This window comes from Macrobrachium nipponense, chromosome 33 (assembly GCF_015104395.2).
Source record: "Macrobrachium nipponense isolate FS-2020 chromosome 33, ASM1510439v2, whole genome shotgun sequence".
Classification (NCBI taxonomy): Eukaryota; Metazoa; Arthropoda; class Malacostraca; order Decapoda; family Palaemonidae; genus Macrobrachium; species Macrobrachium nipponense.
In genome coordinates this window covers 51,805,342-51,825,331 of record NC_087219.1, presented here as the reverse complement: position 1 = coordinate 51,825,331, position 19,990 = coordinate 51,805,342, and the positions used below count along the sequence as shown (strand labels likewise).

The 19,990-nt window shown below is 39.6% G+C and overlaps 1 protein-coding gene across 1 annotated transcript in view; it reads right to left on the bottom strand.

Annotated features, from left to right (window-relative positions):
- The window catches only part of LOC135203183 (alcohol dehydrogenase class-3-like), a 45,269-nt gene that overhangs the window by 12,244 nt on the left and 13,035 nt on the right, over positions 1-19,990 (bottom strand). The window contains exons 3-4 of the mRNA XM_064232895.1: positions 15,109-15,250; positions 740-960 (exon numbers count right to left, since the gene is read on the bottom strand). Coding sequence (XP_064088965.1) covers positions 740-960; positions 15,109-15,250 — 363 coding nt within the window. The remainder of the gene's footprint in view (positions 1-739; positions 961-15,108; positions 15,251-19,990) is intronic.

Here is a 19,990-nt window from a genome sequence, read left to right as displayed (position 1 = left end):
AGGTTTGGTAACCACCTTTTCTGTGGCCAAGAGGAGGAATGAGTGTCACTTGGGCATTTGCTTATGTCCAGATCTTCACCAAGAATTATCTTTTCCGTCTGAATAGCAGAAAAGCAGTCACTGCAAGGGAAACCACCCCTTTAAACAGAGCCTTACAATAGTCTTTAAATGGTATTGGAAGCACCTGCCAAAGGTTTTGATTCTGATATGAACTAAAGCATGTTGGAGACCTCATGCCTTTTAGCCCAAGCAAAGATCTCTAAGGTCAGCTTGCCCAGCATCTAACCTTGTTCCCTTTTGATTCATTGGATGAGCATTGATCACAAATGCGTGAAGGACTAAGACAACTACCTGAAGCTATGGTATTGGTCCTCCATGGCATGTTGTAAATGTTGAATCCAGTTAGTTAATATGACTGTAATGATTCTTTAAAGTGCTGTGTAGTACACAAATGCCTTCACAGTTTTTAATCTCAAAGACAAAAATTGTTCTGGAAGGACGTGCTTCTAAATATATCTATTACTATGGCAAAAAAATTCCATACTTAAAAACACTACTCAGTATCTATCATGTAATACTAAAAAAAGACAGAGAAGAAAGTCATGGAAAAAGAGGAACAGGATACAATGAATTTTGCACCTGAAAAACAATTGCATTATGCCTTAACACCTCTTACTACCATACATTTTAAGGGTCCATGAGTACTACCGGTATATGATCATGCAAATGTAATAATTACCTTGGCAACAGAAATTTCACACACTACTGTGTACTGTGAGAAGGTGGAGCATCCCATGAAATGGAAGAGAGGTTTTCCTTTACATGTGAAACGTGTGGTTCCATCAGGCATAACACCTTGTCCCTGAGTTGCACGAATTTTCTGGCACAAGTTGGTCTTCTTGTTCTTACAGAACTTGCATTCTCGGCATTGGGGAGTATACAGGGGAATGACGTGATCACCTGTCAACAAAAAAAAATTCAAGACATAATCCTGGTAGTTTGCCCATACAAATCATTACAATAATATACAATACTCCTCATTACATGACAGTTTGAGAGAAAAAATTGAAACTTAAATTAGAAACGTTTACAAAATTATAAAGAAACACAGGATGATCCAGCTTGCTAGATCCATGTATTTTGTAATGAAAAACTGCAGCAACCTGGTCAGCGAAAACAAGTCAAGGTTACTTATTCACCCTTAAAATGTTAGGTTAATATTATGCATCTCACTTTGTTAACCGTACTAAACTTGCTATGAACTCAAAACCATTTTCTATTGTTATGTTTGAAGGCGTTGAATGACCTTCAAGATCACTAGGATATGTAATTTTTTAATTGCTCATTTTGACTTAAACATGTATACTTTTATATTCAACCATATAGACATTATGTATGGCAATGTATGATGAACAATCTATCACCATTTCTTTTTCCTTGCAATTAGTATAAGACAATAGCCACCATATGGCTGATACTGCGAGATAACAAAGTGAAACTATGAGATGTACCTTTAGGTCTCATGGAAATTATTAATTACTACACAGTTAATAATTTTTTTGGTGTTGTACTTCATGCATTTGAATTCAATTTACTTTTCAACTCCTGATATCGCACAGATCTTTACTATTTATTTATACAGCAGCATCAGCAAATTATTCACCTAATTTCATATTCTCACATGACAATCATTTTTAATTACAATGGGTTCACTGGAATTCAGACCATTATAAGTCAAGACTCACTTGTACAAGAACATGATACTTTTTAAAAATAAAATTCAAGTAAATAACTGCTTTTGATGACTGTATTACATCACCCGTTTTTGGTCGCTCTTGATTCACTGATGCGAAATCCAAAATTCAACCCTGGTTGTCTACAATGCTTTGAAACATGTTTTCAGCCATTAGAGAGAGAGAGAGAGAGAGAGAGAGAGAGAGAGAGAGAGAGAGAGAGAGAGAGAGAGAGAGAGAGAGAGAGAGAGAGAGAGAGAGAGAGAGGAGAGAAAGAGAGAGAGAGGAGAGAGAGAGAGAGAGAGAGAGAGAGAGAGAGCTTACAGTAGTAATTTCGAAGACGGTAAACAATGTAAAATATTGCTTAATACATCAACAGCCCTGGGACAGCGATTTGTAAAGACTTAGTAAGGGATATTGTAAAAAGCAAGAAGCATTAAGGTATTTTTCTTTCCTAAAATTAAATGACAGTACAGGCAGCCCCCGGTTACTGTCCCCTAGACTGGTTAACGACGCCTTAGACAGTTTCACGGCAAGATATTTTACTCTAATATGCAAAACTCTTTAATAAAAATATGGAATTTTATTTACCTAATCCTTACTATGGTCTGCACGGTAGTAGTACTACAATTTTTAATGTCTGATTTGATGAACTTACATACCTTGGCAGAGAGAGAGAGAGAGAGAGAGAGAGAGAGAGAGAGAGAGAGAGAGAGAGAGAGAGAGAGAGAGAGAGAGAGAGAGAGAGAGAGACCCTTCTCAGAATGCTTAACGATGTCAATATTCACTTTCATTGATATTGTCTTCCTCTTCTTAGTGGCACTCCCTAAACTCTTTTCCTTCATCTCTTTATTTATCATATCTTCTAGTTAAATGAATTAAAAAAGTAAAAGAGAATGATAAAAGTATTGTCAGTAACATTATAATATTGCTTAAACGCGTACAGCCATAGACAACTGAACGAAAACAGTTTATTTGCTATGAACAAATGAACCGAATTGGATAACAACACTGTTTTGCTTGCATTTCAGCCACTATATGATAGTAAAAATTTACCGTAGTTATATTACAAATGACGGCAAGTTGAATATACCTTTATTTGCTTTGGAGAAAATATTGGCAAGGAAATATATAGTACAGTAATACTACATCAATCAATCTTACACGATTTGAGTTGTGCGAATTCACAATAGCGTAAACTTTTCACTGGAACCTAACTAATTATCATACAACAGGGGTATGACAACCTGTTCTTCTGTTTAAGAAGGACAAACAGGTACTGACAGGCTCCCAGATGTCTCTAGTTTCTTAGCACTCGTGGAATGAAGCTCCAGCACCAATGGACACTCCAAACCTTTCCTGCTTGCGATCTCCTCAGATTGTCGTCCAGAAGACTTCCTTAATAAGAAATGAGACTTAGAGGAGGGAATCCTCTCACTACATTGTCCCTCTTAAAGTTCTAAACCATTGTAATTTTAAGAAAACTGCTCTGGGGAATCCCAAAAGTTGCAAGAAGGACTCTGATCCTCTTGACACACTAACCTTCTTAATGGGGACAGGAGAAGGTGAAATCTTACAGGCCCTCCTTTTCAGTGAACAGACTCGTCTACAAAGCGCCACTAGCGCCTGGGAGATGAATCCCCAGAGCTGGATGTACTCGAGGAGGCGCACATCCTTAAATGCACGTTTCCAATGGTGTTCTGTCGTGACCAGGTTATTATTAACAGGACTGCCTGAGGGGTTTGTTTGTTTGTTTGTATGGTGTTTTTACGTTGCATGGAACCAGTGGTTATTCAGCAACGGGACCAACGGCTTGACGTGACTTCCGAACCACGTTGAGAGTGAACTTCTATCACCAGAAATACACATCTCTCACTTCTCAACGGAATGGCCGAGAATCGAACCCGCGACCACCGAGGTAGAATGCTAATACCATACCAACTACACTGCTGAGGCACTGACTGCCTGAGGGGGCGACTGCTTGTGGGCAGACCCCGGGAGTTTGACAGGGACCTTTGCCTAAAAGAATCTGCAGGACGAACAGGCACCTCCTCCAAAACACTAGCACTGGCACTCCATCACTTACCTTGTCCACTTCTCCATCGCCTGTAATATGATAGAAAATTTTTCATCTACCTGCGCTTCGAGGCTGGCTACGGCATCGGGTTCAGGTGCAAGAGGGCCAGGGTTAGGAATGGGTAGAACAGATGAGAGGGAAAATCGTGACTAACTACATGCTTCTTAGAGTTAGCCCTAAAAACAGCTTTCCTCTTTTTATGTCTCTAACTTGTTAATGTGGCTAGTTAAAGTTCTCCAAGCATTACTGTCTCAATTGACACATTCCCCACAAGTCAGAACCGGTGAGCAAGTTGGGCCCACACAAACTGTACAAATTGAATGCCGATCATAACAAGCTTTCAAGTCTTGTATTGCAGCCTTTGTAATACAAGAGAGCTAAATCAGACATGCTTGCTAGCTAACTCAATCCAAATGTAAACACTAATCCAAAACCAAAATTTAACTATTTTGAATAAATTCCTATACAGTGAGGCCCCCGTATTCGCGTTCTCCGGATTCGGGAATTTCTCTCGGGAACGTTCCTCCGCATTATTTGTGGAAAATTCACACATTCGTGGTATTTTTTTATGAGAAATATCCACAAATTACTGTTTTTTTTTTTTTTTTTTTTTTTTTTATAAATTTAATCATAAAATGCACTTTTTGTGACAATACTATCAAAAAAACCAAGTATGAACATTTTTAGTGGGTTTTCTTGAGTTTTAACTAACAAAATAGGCTGTTTTTAGCATTTTTATAGGGGTTACAAACATTTGCGGTTTCTAACTATTCACCGGGTGTGTGTGTGTGTGTGTGTGTTTGGTAACCAAACAACCCCCCCCCCCAGATACGGGGGACCACTGTAATAGCTAAATGTTGCCAAAATGGCTACCAAAATATTAGAGTACTTCACCAAAACTTCCAAGACATTAAGTAAAAGCAAAGCAACCCCAAAAATTCCACTGCTGCTGTACAGCTGTTGACAGCACCAGCCAGCAGAAACAACTGAAGTTCATGCTGCATTGGTTTTTCTCTCCCCTGGTAGTGGGTGGGGTGTATCACCTAGCCAAAACAAATATAGCACTACTGCAAATTTCAAAAATTCTAGCTGCTGACGGATGGAAACTATAGCTACGTAACTACTACTTGGTTAAGTTGCAGACCCAACACAACAGAGCAAGCAAAACTTATGTCCAAAACAGACGAAAATACACTTAAAGCTTGTACAATAAAGTATTGTGCACATTTGAAAACAACTTTGTTAATTTACAAGAAAAATTATCCCAAAATTACATCTCTTCTCCCAGCCAAGTACGTAACGGCAATGAAGATATCGAGCATGGGAACAATGCCAACTAGCAGGAACTGACCAATGATTCATTGGGTTGGATTCCAGTTTTCTGTTTGAACTCTGATGCAAAATTTACTCAAAATTTTGCATTGAAATAAGATTATTTAGAGTTCTAGTACAGTTTGAATGAATGCATATAAACAACTCCTAGAAAAAAAAAAATAAAAAAAAGAGGTACTGATGTAGGAAAAATGATATTGTTATGATACAATAAAGTTTTATGCATACTTACCTGGCAGGTATATATATAGCTGTATTTTCTGAAGTCCGACAGAATTTAAAAAAAACTTCCGACACACGCAGTGGTCGGCCAGGTGGTTAGTACCCATTCCCGCCGCTGGGAGGCGGGTATCAGGAACCATTCCCATTTTCTATTCATAATTTTTATTTCCACTGTCCCCTGAGGGGAGGTGGGTGGGTACTTGAATATATATATATCTGCCAGTTAAGTATGAACAAACTTATTGTATATAACAATATCATTTTGCTCATGAACTTACCTGTCAAGATATATATATAGTTGAACCCCACCGTTGGAGGTGGGAAGGGACAGAATAGAAGGATTTTGGGACACAAATGCATGCAGATGATTTACATCTTGGTTCCACCTGTTAGCATAGCCGACTTCGTGATTACTGTCACCCAAGTCTGCTTCTGCTTTACTAGAGTTGCCAGCGAGGTAGAGACCTATGAAGCTGGTGCACTCCAGATGATCTGTCAACGGGGGCGTGACCACAATGTGACTAGACCATATTGACCATACCATGAGGGCTAAGAAGTAAAATAAATATATATATATATAATTTATATATCACCACCTGACCAACCTAGCCAAAGTTAATGTGTGTTAACTAAGGCTTCAGAGTTAAGAAGTCGCCGTTGTCAGCGACTCCACAACTAAATTAAGAGCTCTTCCTAACCATTTTCTACAGGATAGGATGAGTAGTACTTCTTGCCCCCAAGATTGTGTCTGCAGACACGTATGGCCCTAGCGAGCAGCAGATCTCATATGCCATCTTCACATCTCGCAGGGAGTGTGAAGTGAACCCAGAGTTGCTTCGCTAAAACATGGTACTCAGGATGTTGCTGAGTGCCATGCTCTGTTGAAATGCTTCCGAGGCCGCGCCCTCACCTCGTGAGCATTCAGATAAAAAGCTTTCAAATCTTTGTGCAAACACAATGAAGGAGCATTTTTTGAAAGAACTCCTTAACCCTAAAACCAGGGTGTACTTCGATATGGGCAAGTCTGGTCTTTTTCGGAACACTGCAGATTGCCCGACTGACTTCGACTTTCTTGATTTTAAGTAGATAAAACTTGAGAGACCTGACAGGGCACAGGACTCTCTCTGGCTCCTGCCCACTAACTTGTGCCATCCTTGCTTCCAAGATCCTGGCCCAAGGACAAAAAGGGTTTCCATTCTTAGGCCATAACGAAAGGCTTAGAGAGCACACCTCCTTGTGTTCTCTAAAGCCAAAACTTGTGACGATGGCTTAAAATCTCACTAACCCTCTTTGTCGTATCTAGGGTGGTTAGAAGAAGGCCTTCCTGATCACATACAAGAAGTTAACAGGCAGGAGAGGTTCGAATGCTTTGACATCACGAACTTCAGACTACGTCTAAGTTCCATATTGAAAGCTTCGATCCGGAAATGCACAGTCTGTACTAAAGTCAGTGTGAACGACCAGTTGACCAGTCAGACGAATCAAGGACAGCAAGGCTGTACCCTGAAGACCAAAAGGCACTATTCTTAGCTGAAGGATGAGTGTCTGGACTGCCTGGGCGATTCAATCTAAGCAAACCTTGGGGGTGTATCAACGCAACCCAACGTCGTCCGCAATCGACTTCGTCAATAAGAAACTCAGGGCTACTATATGTCGCCTGATCTCGCACGAGTGTCTGACTCCGAGAAAAACAGGCGAGGCAAAAAAGTAGATGGTGAGCTAGAATCGAGATTCCACAGACCTCAATGATCGTGAAGGTCTTTGTTGTTTGACAGATGCAAATCTGTCAAACAACATTCTCTGTTGTCTGTTCGCACTGGCAGAATTTTCAAAACTCTCGGCAACCGCTAGACCACTGGTAGTTCAGGTGATCTCCCCCACGTTCCCGTGGCGCTGGTACTTGGAACTATTCCCGTTTTCCTCAGATTTTCTCTGAACCCTGTCTCCTGAGGGGAGGAGGGTGGGAATTTAATTATATATACCTGCCAGGTAAGTATGCATAAAACTTTATTGTATCATAACAATATCATTTTTATGCATGACACTTACCTGGCAGGTATATATATAGCTGATTGACACATTTGGAGGTGGGTCACAGACAGCAACATCGTCATAATTCAAAAATTAACTAATTTTTTAAAATTATTTATTAAGTTCCTTACCTGCTAAGGTAGCTGACTTCGTAGGTCCTGCCTCTTAGCCTGCTAAACCTTAGTAGCTCTCAACTAGGATGTGACCTGTTTGTTGAGAAAGCTAATAACAAGGGTCTGACAACTGGACGGGACCAATTTGTTGACAGGAAACCCTAGCCCTCTCTTACCAGGGGCATTCATGCTAGGATAAGTTAGACCACCTGAACCACACACAAAGCTAACGTAACACATTACACTTCACATACTGAAGAGGAAATAACCCTCTCAGACAACCATAAAAAGAACACCACTTAATTAAAATACCTAGCATGTTAGTAATCTATCGTTGCTGCCGTCGATCGAGACGATTCGTATGGACTTTTGCAATCCTGTAACGAACCTCTAGATGATCGTTACATTCTACGCCTGTTGTTATAATAGGCTCTTTCTCGTAAACTCGAGCAGGGACCGAGAGAAGATACTTCTTAAGATATGAGAGAGCTGTGGAATATCAGAGTTGATGTGGACCACTGGTTCCAAAAACTCGTTTCGAGGACTGGAGGGACTACCGAATTATTTACTTCTTTCAGATTAAGATCCAGGACATCTGAAACACTATCCAGATGTCCGGCACCTTCTTTCTATCATGACGCACTGAGAGATGTTCAGAATAATTCCTAGATCTTGAATAATATTTCAGTTTCCCGGTAGGAAAAAACTGTGGTCTGAATTGCAGTCTATTCGGGGAAACAAACTTCTTCAGGAAGGAAATGGTCCCCAGCAAGCTCATCCATTCCCTCCCGAGTATGCTTACTTCCCTATAAGGCTGCGCTTTGCCTAAGCAGGAGAGCATATAAAAGTGCAATGTTGCGGTAGACTCGTAGTTCTATACCGTGCGGTAACGAGCACCGAAAGGATTAAGAGATAACTCTGTTGAACATAGTAAGGCAAAACTAATGCAACGTTTATTCATTCACGTAAGAAATCCCCTCAATCTTAGGCTAAAGTCCGTGATTGTAGGACAGAGATACAGTTAGTCAGTCAATCCCGCAGGAGAGACGTAACCGCCAGCACAGAGATACGGTTAGTCAGTCAATCCCGCAGGAGAGAGAGACATAACCTACAGCGCATGACAGCGCACGATCTGTTACTGGTGGCTCGGTTGGAACTTGGACAGTCGACACAGCACAGCCAGCAGCTTACGAACGTCGTCTCTTAACTTTATGTCTGGGTTGCCAGCTACCCTATTCTACGAAGAAATAGGTCCGTTATTTTTTGAACAAAAAGAGACTCTCAAGCTGGTATATTTAAGCGAAACAGAAAACGCTAAATATATAGATGCGTTTGTGTCGTCAGAACACTACCATACAACGGTAAAAGATAAATCGGAAACTCCTGGAAGGCTGCAGGGAGTGACGATTAAATGTCCTTAAAATAGTAGACAATAGACCTCTCGGTTGCCATCCGAAGAGGTAACTACAGCAAGCGTGTATGACTTGAACCAACCAGTAGTAAAATAACGCAAGGCAAAAAAATTTTATTATATCACAATAAAGTTTGTTCATACTTACCTGGCAGACATATACATAGCTGAATTCGGAAATACAGCTACATACATATCTGACAGGCAAGTTTCATGAACAAAACTTAGAGAATCGAAGCAGACATCTCAAGCTTCTTAAGATACTGGACATAAGCGTTCATTGACGTAGTCTACAAGTCTATTTCTTGTACGAGTCTGCGAATGAGGAAGGAGAGCTCTTCCGAACCTTGTCCTTATTCGCTTACGCAATATCAAGTTAATGAGATGTTTTGTCAATGAGAACTAACCCATTAACGGTACAGAGAGATATTTTGTCAATGAGGGGAGACCCACTTACTTGACAAAACGATAGTATATTGTCAATGGGGGAAAGTCACTGAATTGACAAAACGTAATCCAGGAAGTCGAGCCTTTTATTTTTTGATTCCCGTCTCAAACAAGGAAGGGACAAGAATCCTGTTAAAAGACTGGGCTTACGGTAGGTAGAACGACGATGCTCAATCGGCATGGAAGTCTCGACTAGAAACTAACAAAATCTATCATCTGAAAACCCTTTCAGATGGTCTAAAAAGCTTTAAATTTATTGGCAGTATGGCAAAGGAAGTCCTGTCTTGCGCTTTCCTGAAGAGCGTCCTTTTGATGAGTGCCTTTGCAAGAATCCTACTGAACGTTGCCGAAAATCCTGACGTTCAGGACGTCGAGCCTTTACATAACCCGTAACTGTCTTATCTCAAAGTCTTGACTGAGGTAGAGAAAACGAGATCTTCCCTTGAGCTTTCCTTAACTCCATCCACCTTTGCGAAAAGCAATATAATATTGACAGAGACCTCTTGAATTCACGAAACCCAGAGGTCTTGCTGGGTTTCGAAGACGAAGTTCTGTTCACTTTCTTGAGGCTCAAATCTTAAACAAGAGCTTGAAGAGTTCAACAGAAACGTTCTGGTGCGCGCTCGGCGTCCACTGGCGAGGGACGCTCGGCGTCCTGTGCGCGCTCGGCGTCCACTGACGAGGACGCTCGGCGTCCACTGGCGAGGACGCTCGGGCCGGTCCTGGTGCGCGCTCGGCGGCCACTGCGAGGACGCTCGGCGTCCACTGGTGACGTGCGTCCATCCGAGCGTCCTGTTCAAGCCGATCGTCCAAATAAGCGTGCAGAAAAGCGTCACGCTCCTGACAGGCGTCAAAACAAGCGAGAGAAACTCATAACGAGGGAGAAGGGACGTGAAGCGTCCTCTTCTATAAAGCTTCTTAGAGGGCGCGAGTCCTTCCGAGAGCTCCAACCCTTGTGCGGGGAGGACGCCTCGGAGGACGAGAAGCAATCCTTCAGGATTCGTGCATGTGCACGCACTTTGGCAGTCTGGGTATTTTCATCAGAAACTGCCGAAGGCACGCCAGATCGGTGGGGTTCCCTGTAACCCTCCTTCGGCTTTCGACATGCCCTCTCCCTTGGTTCTGGGAGTTCGACAGAGGTCTAGACCTAGAGGCGTTATAAGGCCGATCTGACGCACCCTCCACTACACAAGGGGCACTGTCACTGCACTTAGCCACTTCACTATTGCTCTCTAAAGCAAACACTTTCGATTCTAAGTTACGAATCGAAATAGTATAAGAGAAAGGGCAATAACCTCTACAGACACTGTTTTAGGGCCCGAAGGCAACATTACAGGGTTAGGCGTAACAAAAACAGAAGTAGAACTCTTCACAACAATGAAGGAGAGCGATCACCTCTCGCAGGACATAGTCATAACCCGTAGGCCATACTACAGCGTTAGGCAAAATAAAGTCTACCGGAAGGTTAGCAGTATCACTACCCTGACTTTCGTAATTGATTAATAGCGTACATACTAAACAAACTTTTTCCTTACGGAATTAGACACGTTTACTGATTAATTGCGTACATACGAATCATACTTTTTCCTTACGGAAATAGACATGTTTACTGATTAATTGCGCCCCCCAAGTGCGGAACTACCGAAGCTTTCGGTAGCCACACCCTATCTTTGCAGACAACACCCTCTGAAACTAGCCTAACTAGATTCAGATATCTTATGCAAAAATGAATCAAATTCAAATCAATTTAAGATAGCGTATGCCTAGCCACAAATCCAAGTAAATAAATTAAAAGACAATTAGGATACTTAGCGGCAAATGAAGTTTCCAAAATCCTAAGCCGGAGGTACTGAAAACAGGTGTTTTCAGTACCGGCGACAGAAAATTTATGAATAGAAAATGGGAATGGTTCCTGATACCCGCCTCCCAGCGGCGGGAATGGGTACTAACCACCCTGGCGACCACTGCGTGTGTCGGAAGTTTTTTTTAAATTCTGTCGGACTTCAGAAAATACAGCTATATATATACCTGCCAGGTAAGTGTCATGCATAAAAACAGGTTTTTCAAATTCAAAGCTTTTTTTTTTATAGAGTAACCGCTGTTTGTCCTCAAGGAGCTTACAAAAGAAATAGTTCCTCACTGGACGAGTGTTCCGTACTCGACTAACAATCTGGTACCCCAAGTTCGGTTCTCACAGGCGCCAGTGAGGATTCAGAGGAATCTATTTCTGGTGATTAGATGTTAATTTCTCAATATAATATGGTTCAGATCCCACAATAAACTGTAGGTCCCGTTGCTAAGAAACCGAAACGGCTTGGCTCCTAATACATAAATCCCAACAACACAGATCAATTTTTGCAGTGCACTGTAGATATTACTTGAGGTTCTTTGCAGTGTCCCTTCAGCCCCTAGCTGCAACCCCTTTCATTCCTTTTCCTCCATCGCCATTTATATACTTTACACCATTTTACTTTCCACCCTCTCCTAAAAATTGAGTCATGATGTAACTGTGAGGTTTTCCTGCTGTTACATCATTCAAACCTTTGTACTGTCAATTTCTGTTGCAGCGCTGAATGACCTCATAGGTCAGTGCTTGGCCTATGGCCTAAATTCTATATTCTTCAGATAAATTTTTTACCTAAAGTATCGTCATAGGTTACTAACCATTTCTTAAATCTGGATACCCAAAGGGTCTGGCCATAATAAAGAATAAGAAACAACACACAAACCAATAGATGCATTATTCTTTCTGGTTAGAAGGGGACTTGATTATGTCACGTCGGGCTGCAGGATTAATGCACCTTCCCCAGCAATATCTCAGCATGACAACCCTTCGCATGGCAAAAGCTTTTCAGGAATCTTTTATTCAAGGTAAAGTCACAGGTTATTTGTTTTCTTGATTCTGCATGCCCATTAGGGTCTGGCGATAAACAGAAAACACATGAACCTATAAATGTATTACCCCTTGTGGTTCTACAGTGACTTATCTCATATGTCGGGTCCGGCTGCAGGATTACTGCGCCTTCAATGGTTCATGAATACAGCCTCTAATAACCACTCCGGAGCCTCAAACAACCCTTTGAAGAAACATTTCAGGAGAAAATGCAATAGATTCTTAAACTATGAGTAGGTTATGCTTGCATTCATTCTGTCAATCCCCATCCTGAGTTATATGGTTCTAGAATATAACCAGACTGGATTCCAGCTGTATACACACATTGCTCCTTCATACAAAGTGAAGATTACTAAGTGACTTGAAATCTGAAAATGTGCAGCCTTCATTGACCGATGTCATTAGCAAATGCATAACCACTGGCACTTTCTCCATGGGCAAACTGGCTGGAAGGGCTGTTATTTTGTTACTTTCTATAGCAAAACCTCAAAATCATGGAGAAGCATCCTTGTCACTTCAGGGCATTCTTGAGATTACTGCCTAAAGTGTATGGTGAACAGTTCAAAATAACATTCTTTACATCCTCCCTTTGGCACAAGGTGCATTACTTTCTACTTTTGGTTAATCATTAGTTACATTTGGCCTTTTCCCACTCAACTCTTACTTTTTAAACCCTCTTCCACTTTTTAAAGCTTCACCCAATGAAAAATCCCCTAAGATTAACCTTAAGTCTAGAAATTTCTCTAGTTAATAAAGAAATCTTGAGGGTTTCATTATCAACTATCCAGCCGTCTTAGAGGCAACAAAACGGCAAAGGACATGATGGGGGGGAGGGGGGGCACTAAGCTATGCATCCATTTGCCAGACCTCTCATGGCTTTAATACACTGTCTTCTCTCTATTGCTTTTTGCTTAACCTCTTCATTACCGAAAGTTTGTTTGGAGGTAGGTGGGTACCACCATTGAAGTCTACTATACCGCACCGGGTGCATAAAGGTGGTACGCATAGTACCACCAAAACTCCTCTTTTCAGATAGGGACTTCCAATCATTCTGTAATTTCGGTTTGAAGAGTTTGGAGCAAAATAAACAGTATGACACGATGCCAGACGTATGATGAACCCCAAAAAATAGTATTATTACTGCTTATAGTAGTGTGTAGGTGACAGATGAACTGCGTCTCAACAAAAAATCACAAAACCAGACAAGCGTAAACATGTAATAACTTCTACCCAAGTAAAAAACCAGTTGTATCATCATTTACTGTATTTATTTATTTATTCACTTATTACATTTTACAAATAAAAGATATGAACACCAGATAAATGAAGGTAGAAATAAAGCCTTATAGTAACTTTATATATAAAAAACCAAACCAGAGAAAAAGCAAAAAAGCGATTTTTTCTGAGGACAAGAAACTTGAAAAATTAGTTTAGATACCCCTAATGCCCCTAAAGTTGTTTTCTGTGATGAAACTAATCTTAGAAAACGTAGAAAATGACATCGCCCAATTTTTGAAAGATATACTATAAAATTTGCGATTTCCATATTTATTGGCGGGGCTTTCGCTTTAGTTTTTGCTCTTTTTTTTTTTTTTTTTTTGTTATTACGTGCTTATTTACTGTTCTATTTTGATAATACTTTATGTGCATGTTCCAGGTGCAATATACCAACATTCTGTAAGACCAAATTTCTATTCAAGACCGTAGTTTTCTCATCGACCACCAGTGTCCCTTGTACAAGGGACACTGAGTTTCACATTTTTTTTCATAAAATCATTTATTTTCCCTGTAGGATGATAAAACTAACAGAGAATATGCGTTATTATAGTGCTAATAATACCTGATAATTTCATTAGCCTGTCTTGATTAGTGTATTTTTGGCAAATATTTTTACGATGGGCACCCCTCCAAACTCGAGTCACTACCGAGAGATTCAGTTCGGCAGCGAACACAATGTTTACATTCTGCTCACCCACCCGGTAAAGAAGGGGTTAAACCACACATACAGGCAGTCCCCAGTTATTGGCGGAATCGGTTATCGGCGATCCAGTTTTATGGCACTAGACGCAAGTTCCGGTTTTCAGCACCAATAATAGTTATGGCGACATAACATACCTAACAGAGGTGCCATAAATCGCCAATTTTGGTTACTAGCGGTTTTCGCTTATTGGCAACCCCTGGGAATGGAACCCCCCCCCCAATATCCAGGGACTGCCTGTATCTCCTTTGCTGTATTACAAAGGTGATACTCATAAATTATGGATATGTATGCATCCTCAACTCTCTTACCAATAAAGACCATTGAAGGAACAGTGACATCAAAAGCCTTGGAAGACCAAGCTACAATCATCTTGAATCCAGGGTTTTCCTCCCACCAATGCCATGGTGATTGTTTCTATGTTCATTTGAAATTACCAAGTTGACAAAACTAAACCCAAGACACAAACTGCATTAAGATATATAACCATATATCCTGGCACTGCAATGGACTTCAACTTATTGGAAATGTCTGAATTCAGAAAAATATAAATCATATTTTCTATTTAACAGAATAAGCCAGTATCCACCAGACATATATGCAAAAACAAATGTGACCAATGCTTCCTTGTACAACCTTATAGAAACCAATGCACCAACGTTTTTGTGTACAAAGTTGTATGCACGCATACCTTGTTTCCAGGTAACAGTAGCAAAACAAAATGAAGATGTCAGATAAGCAGGCAATTAGTAGGTTTCCATATAAAAAATACAACACGAAATTTTATGTTGATGTTTAACAACAAATGTTATTTGAAGGAATGGTTTAACATTCAGAAACACCTATGGACCATAAAAAATGAATCTCTTACCTTCTTTGACAGAAGTCACACCCTCTCCCACACTCTCAACAATACCACCACCTTCATGTCCCAAAACAACAGGGAACAGACCCTCAGGATCATGTCCACCTAAAGTGTATGCATCAGTATGGCAAACTCCAGTAGCTAAAACCTGCAAACAATAAGTAAAAACATAAAATCATTCGAAGTATTGTTTGGTCACTAATATCCATGTAAATATAAGTATTTCTGCACAAACAGTACTTGCCTACATCAAGCTTCAGGAACTCAACAGATAAAATATAAAAGGTTACAATATCCTGTTATGTACAAATGTAAGTTTTCTCCTATGTAATCTGGGACCATTACCAAATAACATGTTACAAATATATAACCCCCCCTAAAATTTAGGGATTAGGTTCATTAATAGTGCTTGTATGGCCTTAACCACCATAAATATTTAAGCCAACAGAAACTATTACAAAAGGAGAAACTATGGTGAAATTATTTTTATAACAAATCTGTAAGTCATGAGGTTTTGAGAATATAGGTTTACTTTATAATCCTAGAAATTTTCAAGCCCACAAAGTATATCGTCACTTACACTTTGGTATACATATACTCAATGTCAACCAAGTTTTCTCACAGTCAACTATGCTTACTGTAAATAGCAGTCTGGTATAGGGTACATTTTTTTTTGGCTTTTATGAAAAAAAAGAAAAAAAATTGCTCTGAAGTTTTTTTTCTTTTTTTTGGTGCAATCAAGTTTTCTGTACAGCTACTAGTGTATAATCAAGGCCACCAAAAATATATCTCAGCTGCTACATTGTATAATCAAAGAAACTAAAATTAGATCTATCTTTCAGTGGTCTCAGTATAATGCTGTATGAGCCACGGCCCATGAAATTTTAATCATGGCCAGGCGGTGGCATTTTCTAGATCACTGCCAGAACGACTATGGGTAACTTTAGCCTTAAATAAAATAAACACCTACTGAGGCTAGAGGGCTGTAATTTGCAATTTTTTATGATTTATTGGAGGGTGGATGATCAACATACCAATTTAAACTGAGAAGTAATAAAAATCATTTTTCACCATCAGAATGAAGTACGTATAGCGTATCCCTTACTGGAGGTTATACACAATGGTAATGACAGGTTTTGGATGGATGACGGATTTACTCATGGTGAGTAACATTACGCGCCATCAATTTGGGGGAATCGGGTGGTAAAGAGGTACAGTGGAACCTCGACATACAGAGAGTCCATACTTACGAAAAATCCAAGTTATGAGAGCAAAGACGAAGATTTTTTTGCCTGTGTATACAAAATTAATTGGGGTTGCGAAAGGGTAAAGTCCGAGATTCTCCCGGACCGCTGAGAACAATTTTAAAACTCGCGCTCCGCCAACTGAGCAGACTCGCCACCATCCTCCTGCTCTCCCATTGGTTCGTGATGCTAGTCACTGCTGTAAGATCCTGCTCTCCTATTGGTCAGCATCTGTCACATCATGCCTCTATGTAAAGGCGTTCCTTGATCATTTTTTGCAGCAGCATTATCGTAAACACTGGAATTCGTTCGTTCACATGTATTTCGTTTGTTAACGTAAATTCGCGTTAGTGATTTCCTTTCGTTGTAATGTAAGTTACTTTATTGTGTTGTGTGTGAACTTAATTACTTAAGTTATTAGCCATGGGTCCCAAAAGAATGTTCCTGAAGTTCACGGAAAGAGGAGGATGCTTTCTATGGAAAACGAATATGGAGATAATCAAGAAGTGTTAATGTTTTCTGCCATTTGTTAATGTGTTTCGTAAAGTTTAGTGTTAATGTTTTTCTGCCATTTTTTAATGTGTTTTGTGTTAAAGTTAAGTGTTCAAGTTTTCTGCCATTTGTCCTCCTCCTCTGTCGCCACTTTCGGAGATCGCCTCACTCGAAAGGTAAGGTTCCATATTTTACTACATATGTACGTACAGTATTTCTTGTACCATGTACACTAATACACTTTATTTACAGATACGTACTACAATAAAGGTTATGTAAGGCATTAATGGTCCAAATTGTTGTATTTCATTGTTTATTGGTCAATTTAGCTTTATTATAAAATTTACTGTGGTGTTTTTGTAAGGCTTGGAACGAATTAGGCAATTTACATGTAAAACGTAGTTCGAGATACTAAAAAATCAGGTAATGGAGGCCGCTTTGGAACGGATTAATTTCGTATCCTGAGGCACTACCACCATTATTTCTGTAGCCAATGAATTCACTAATGGCAACTTTTAGACTGGTTCTGATAAAGTGGGTGCCTCATGACAAGAGTTAGTGTACTTGATTTCAAGGAGAGATGTACTGCTTCTCTCTCTCACATGATGTCTTATTATATATTTGCTAATAAATATACCCAGGGGTTGCTGTTGGTTTTAGTTCTTATCTTTTATGATAGTAAGTCAGTTATAATTGTATTTTTGCTAACAAAAGTGCAAAGAAATATTAGAAAAGATGTACGTATAATCCAAAAATTCACTGCATCTTCGATCTCAAAAAATTTACGTAAATATTTTACAACAAATATGCTCCGAATTTGTTTCTGACTTGAGTTCTTCTGTTTTGATACTGTGAGCTGTAATTATAATAAAAAAAAAATTAAATAAATAAAATTAATTATCAGAAAAACATGCATAACTTGGTAAAATTTAAGATTGTCTCATAAAAAGAGGCCCCACAACGGGTTGTAAATAGTCTTTTTCAACTTCTCGTGGAAAGTAGGGAAGATTAAAAAAAAAAAAAAAATTCTTAGACCATGTGCATTATTTTATGTGACAGGAGGAATTCAAAAATATTTTGTAAAAAAAATTAAATCCAGGTTACTGAAATTGTAGTTATGACCCTGTGGAACATTTGTTTTTAAAAAAGTTTTGATACAAACCCATTACGTACTGTAATTGCGATTAGCCTATTCCTATGTAAATCAGAACCAGCTAACTGACTACAAGAGCTGAAACAAGTACCATTTCACCAGGAATGCCCAGCCTGCAGTCTATGGTTGCCCACTACTGAAATTTGCCTAGTCTGCAAAAGGTTAAGTGCCTAAAGTTACTATTACACAGTGACTTTCCATTCCTTCTCTCGAGTTGCTGTAATCAGTCTCTTTCAAATACTCTTTTTTTGTGCTGGCTTCCTGGTTTCCTGGCCACGCATAATCAATTGCTTCTCTGGAAGCCATCACCTACCTCAGAATAAACTGTGTTCAAACACTATCCACTTCTCTGCTTTTTGTATGCCAAGAGCTCTTGGCTATCCTTTGAACAGGCTTTTAGTTTCTCTCTTATGCATTAGTATATATTTTTGGTGCAGCGTCCGTGGATTTCTCAGTCAAGGGATTCTAGTAATTCATCATCCTCATGCTCTTTGACTTCATTCCTTAACCCTTTTACACACATGGAAGTAGTTTTTAAGTACCTGCCTTTACACCTCAGGGGCTCGACATGTGAGCTATCCATGGTTGTCTTCCATGGTGCGACCATAACTTAAAGAGTTAATCTGGATCTGGGTAGTCTATTCTTTTCAGAGGTTCCTCTCCTTTGTCCTCCCTCCCAGATTGCAATTCAGGTTAAGCATGAGGAGAGAGAGAGAGAGAGAGAGAGAGAGAGAGAGAGAGAGAGAGAGAGAGAGAGAGAGAGAGAGTACAAACCCATTAATCAAAATCCTCAAGTGCCTTTTCCCTTCCCCTCATTTCTGAAGCAGAGAAAACAAAATGTTCACACTGCTATTGTCTTTAAATTATTGTTCATCAGCAACATGAATGTAACTACTGCAAATAATATTGGAGAAAAAAGTATTTCAGTAAAAAATACTGGTCATGAAAGAACATATTTTACTGTTGTTTTCACGCCAATAACAGATAAATTCACAAATATTGTATTATTATGAATTAGGATGAAAATAACAAATTTAATCAGTTTTTTACACAAAACATGCTCCCGACACCATCTATTAACGAAAAAATAACAATTGAGTTCGCAAAAAGACGTACATTTTAAGTCATATTTCAAACTTAAACGCATTTCATATAACGAAAAATAACCTGTTTATGCTAAATAGACGCAAGAAAATCGCTCTGAATTGAGTTAAGCAGGGCTATATAACCCTGCCTCTGCCCTCAACTAATTTTTCCAAACCAAAACAGATTGCTTTGCTTGTACAGTGAGCCCTCACTACTTCGCGGTTCGACCATCGCGGATTCACGACTTTGCGGACTTTTTTCATTACGTATGTATATATTATAAAAGAAATATATCGCGGATTTCCCGGAAATTTTGAAAATAGCCGCGATATATGAAGACTCCAAATATTTTGTTAATTCCATCAATAATTAGTAATATCTGCTCTTACTGATGGTTCATTGCATTACATATGACATAATTCAGTACAGAAAGAAATAAAACACGAAAAGAGAATGTGATCATACGATAATTCAGTATACGTAGTAAAATTAAATCGAACATGAAACGCAAATCAGATGCAGTCTGACTTTGTCATATTTGAATGGTGTAAGACTGCTGATGGCTACTACTACAAATGTAATGGATGTGCATCTTTTCCATGAATCTTTTGTATGTATACATAGTACTGCATCCAATAATACTGTTTGTTGCAAAAATCACATCTCGAATAAGCGTACATATCCTACAACGAAACAAGCGTAAAATAGCGTACGTAAAGCATATATAGTACCTTGTATTTGAATTTGTAACTACTACGTAGCATGTAAGACGGACTGTGATTGGTTCCAACGCTGATAGATGACAAATCAGCTCCCAAGTTTTGTAATCTAGCCTGTGATTGGTGTTTTGACCGCTTCTCCGATCCGCAGCAGCTTGGCTTGTCTCCGACCAGTAGCATCTTCTCGCGGCCAC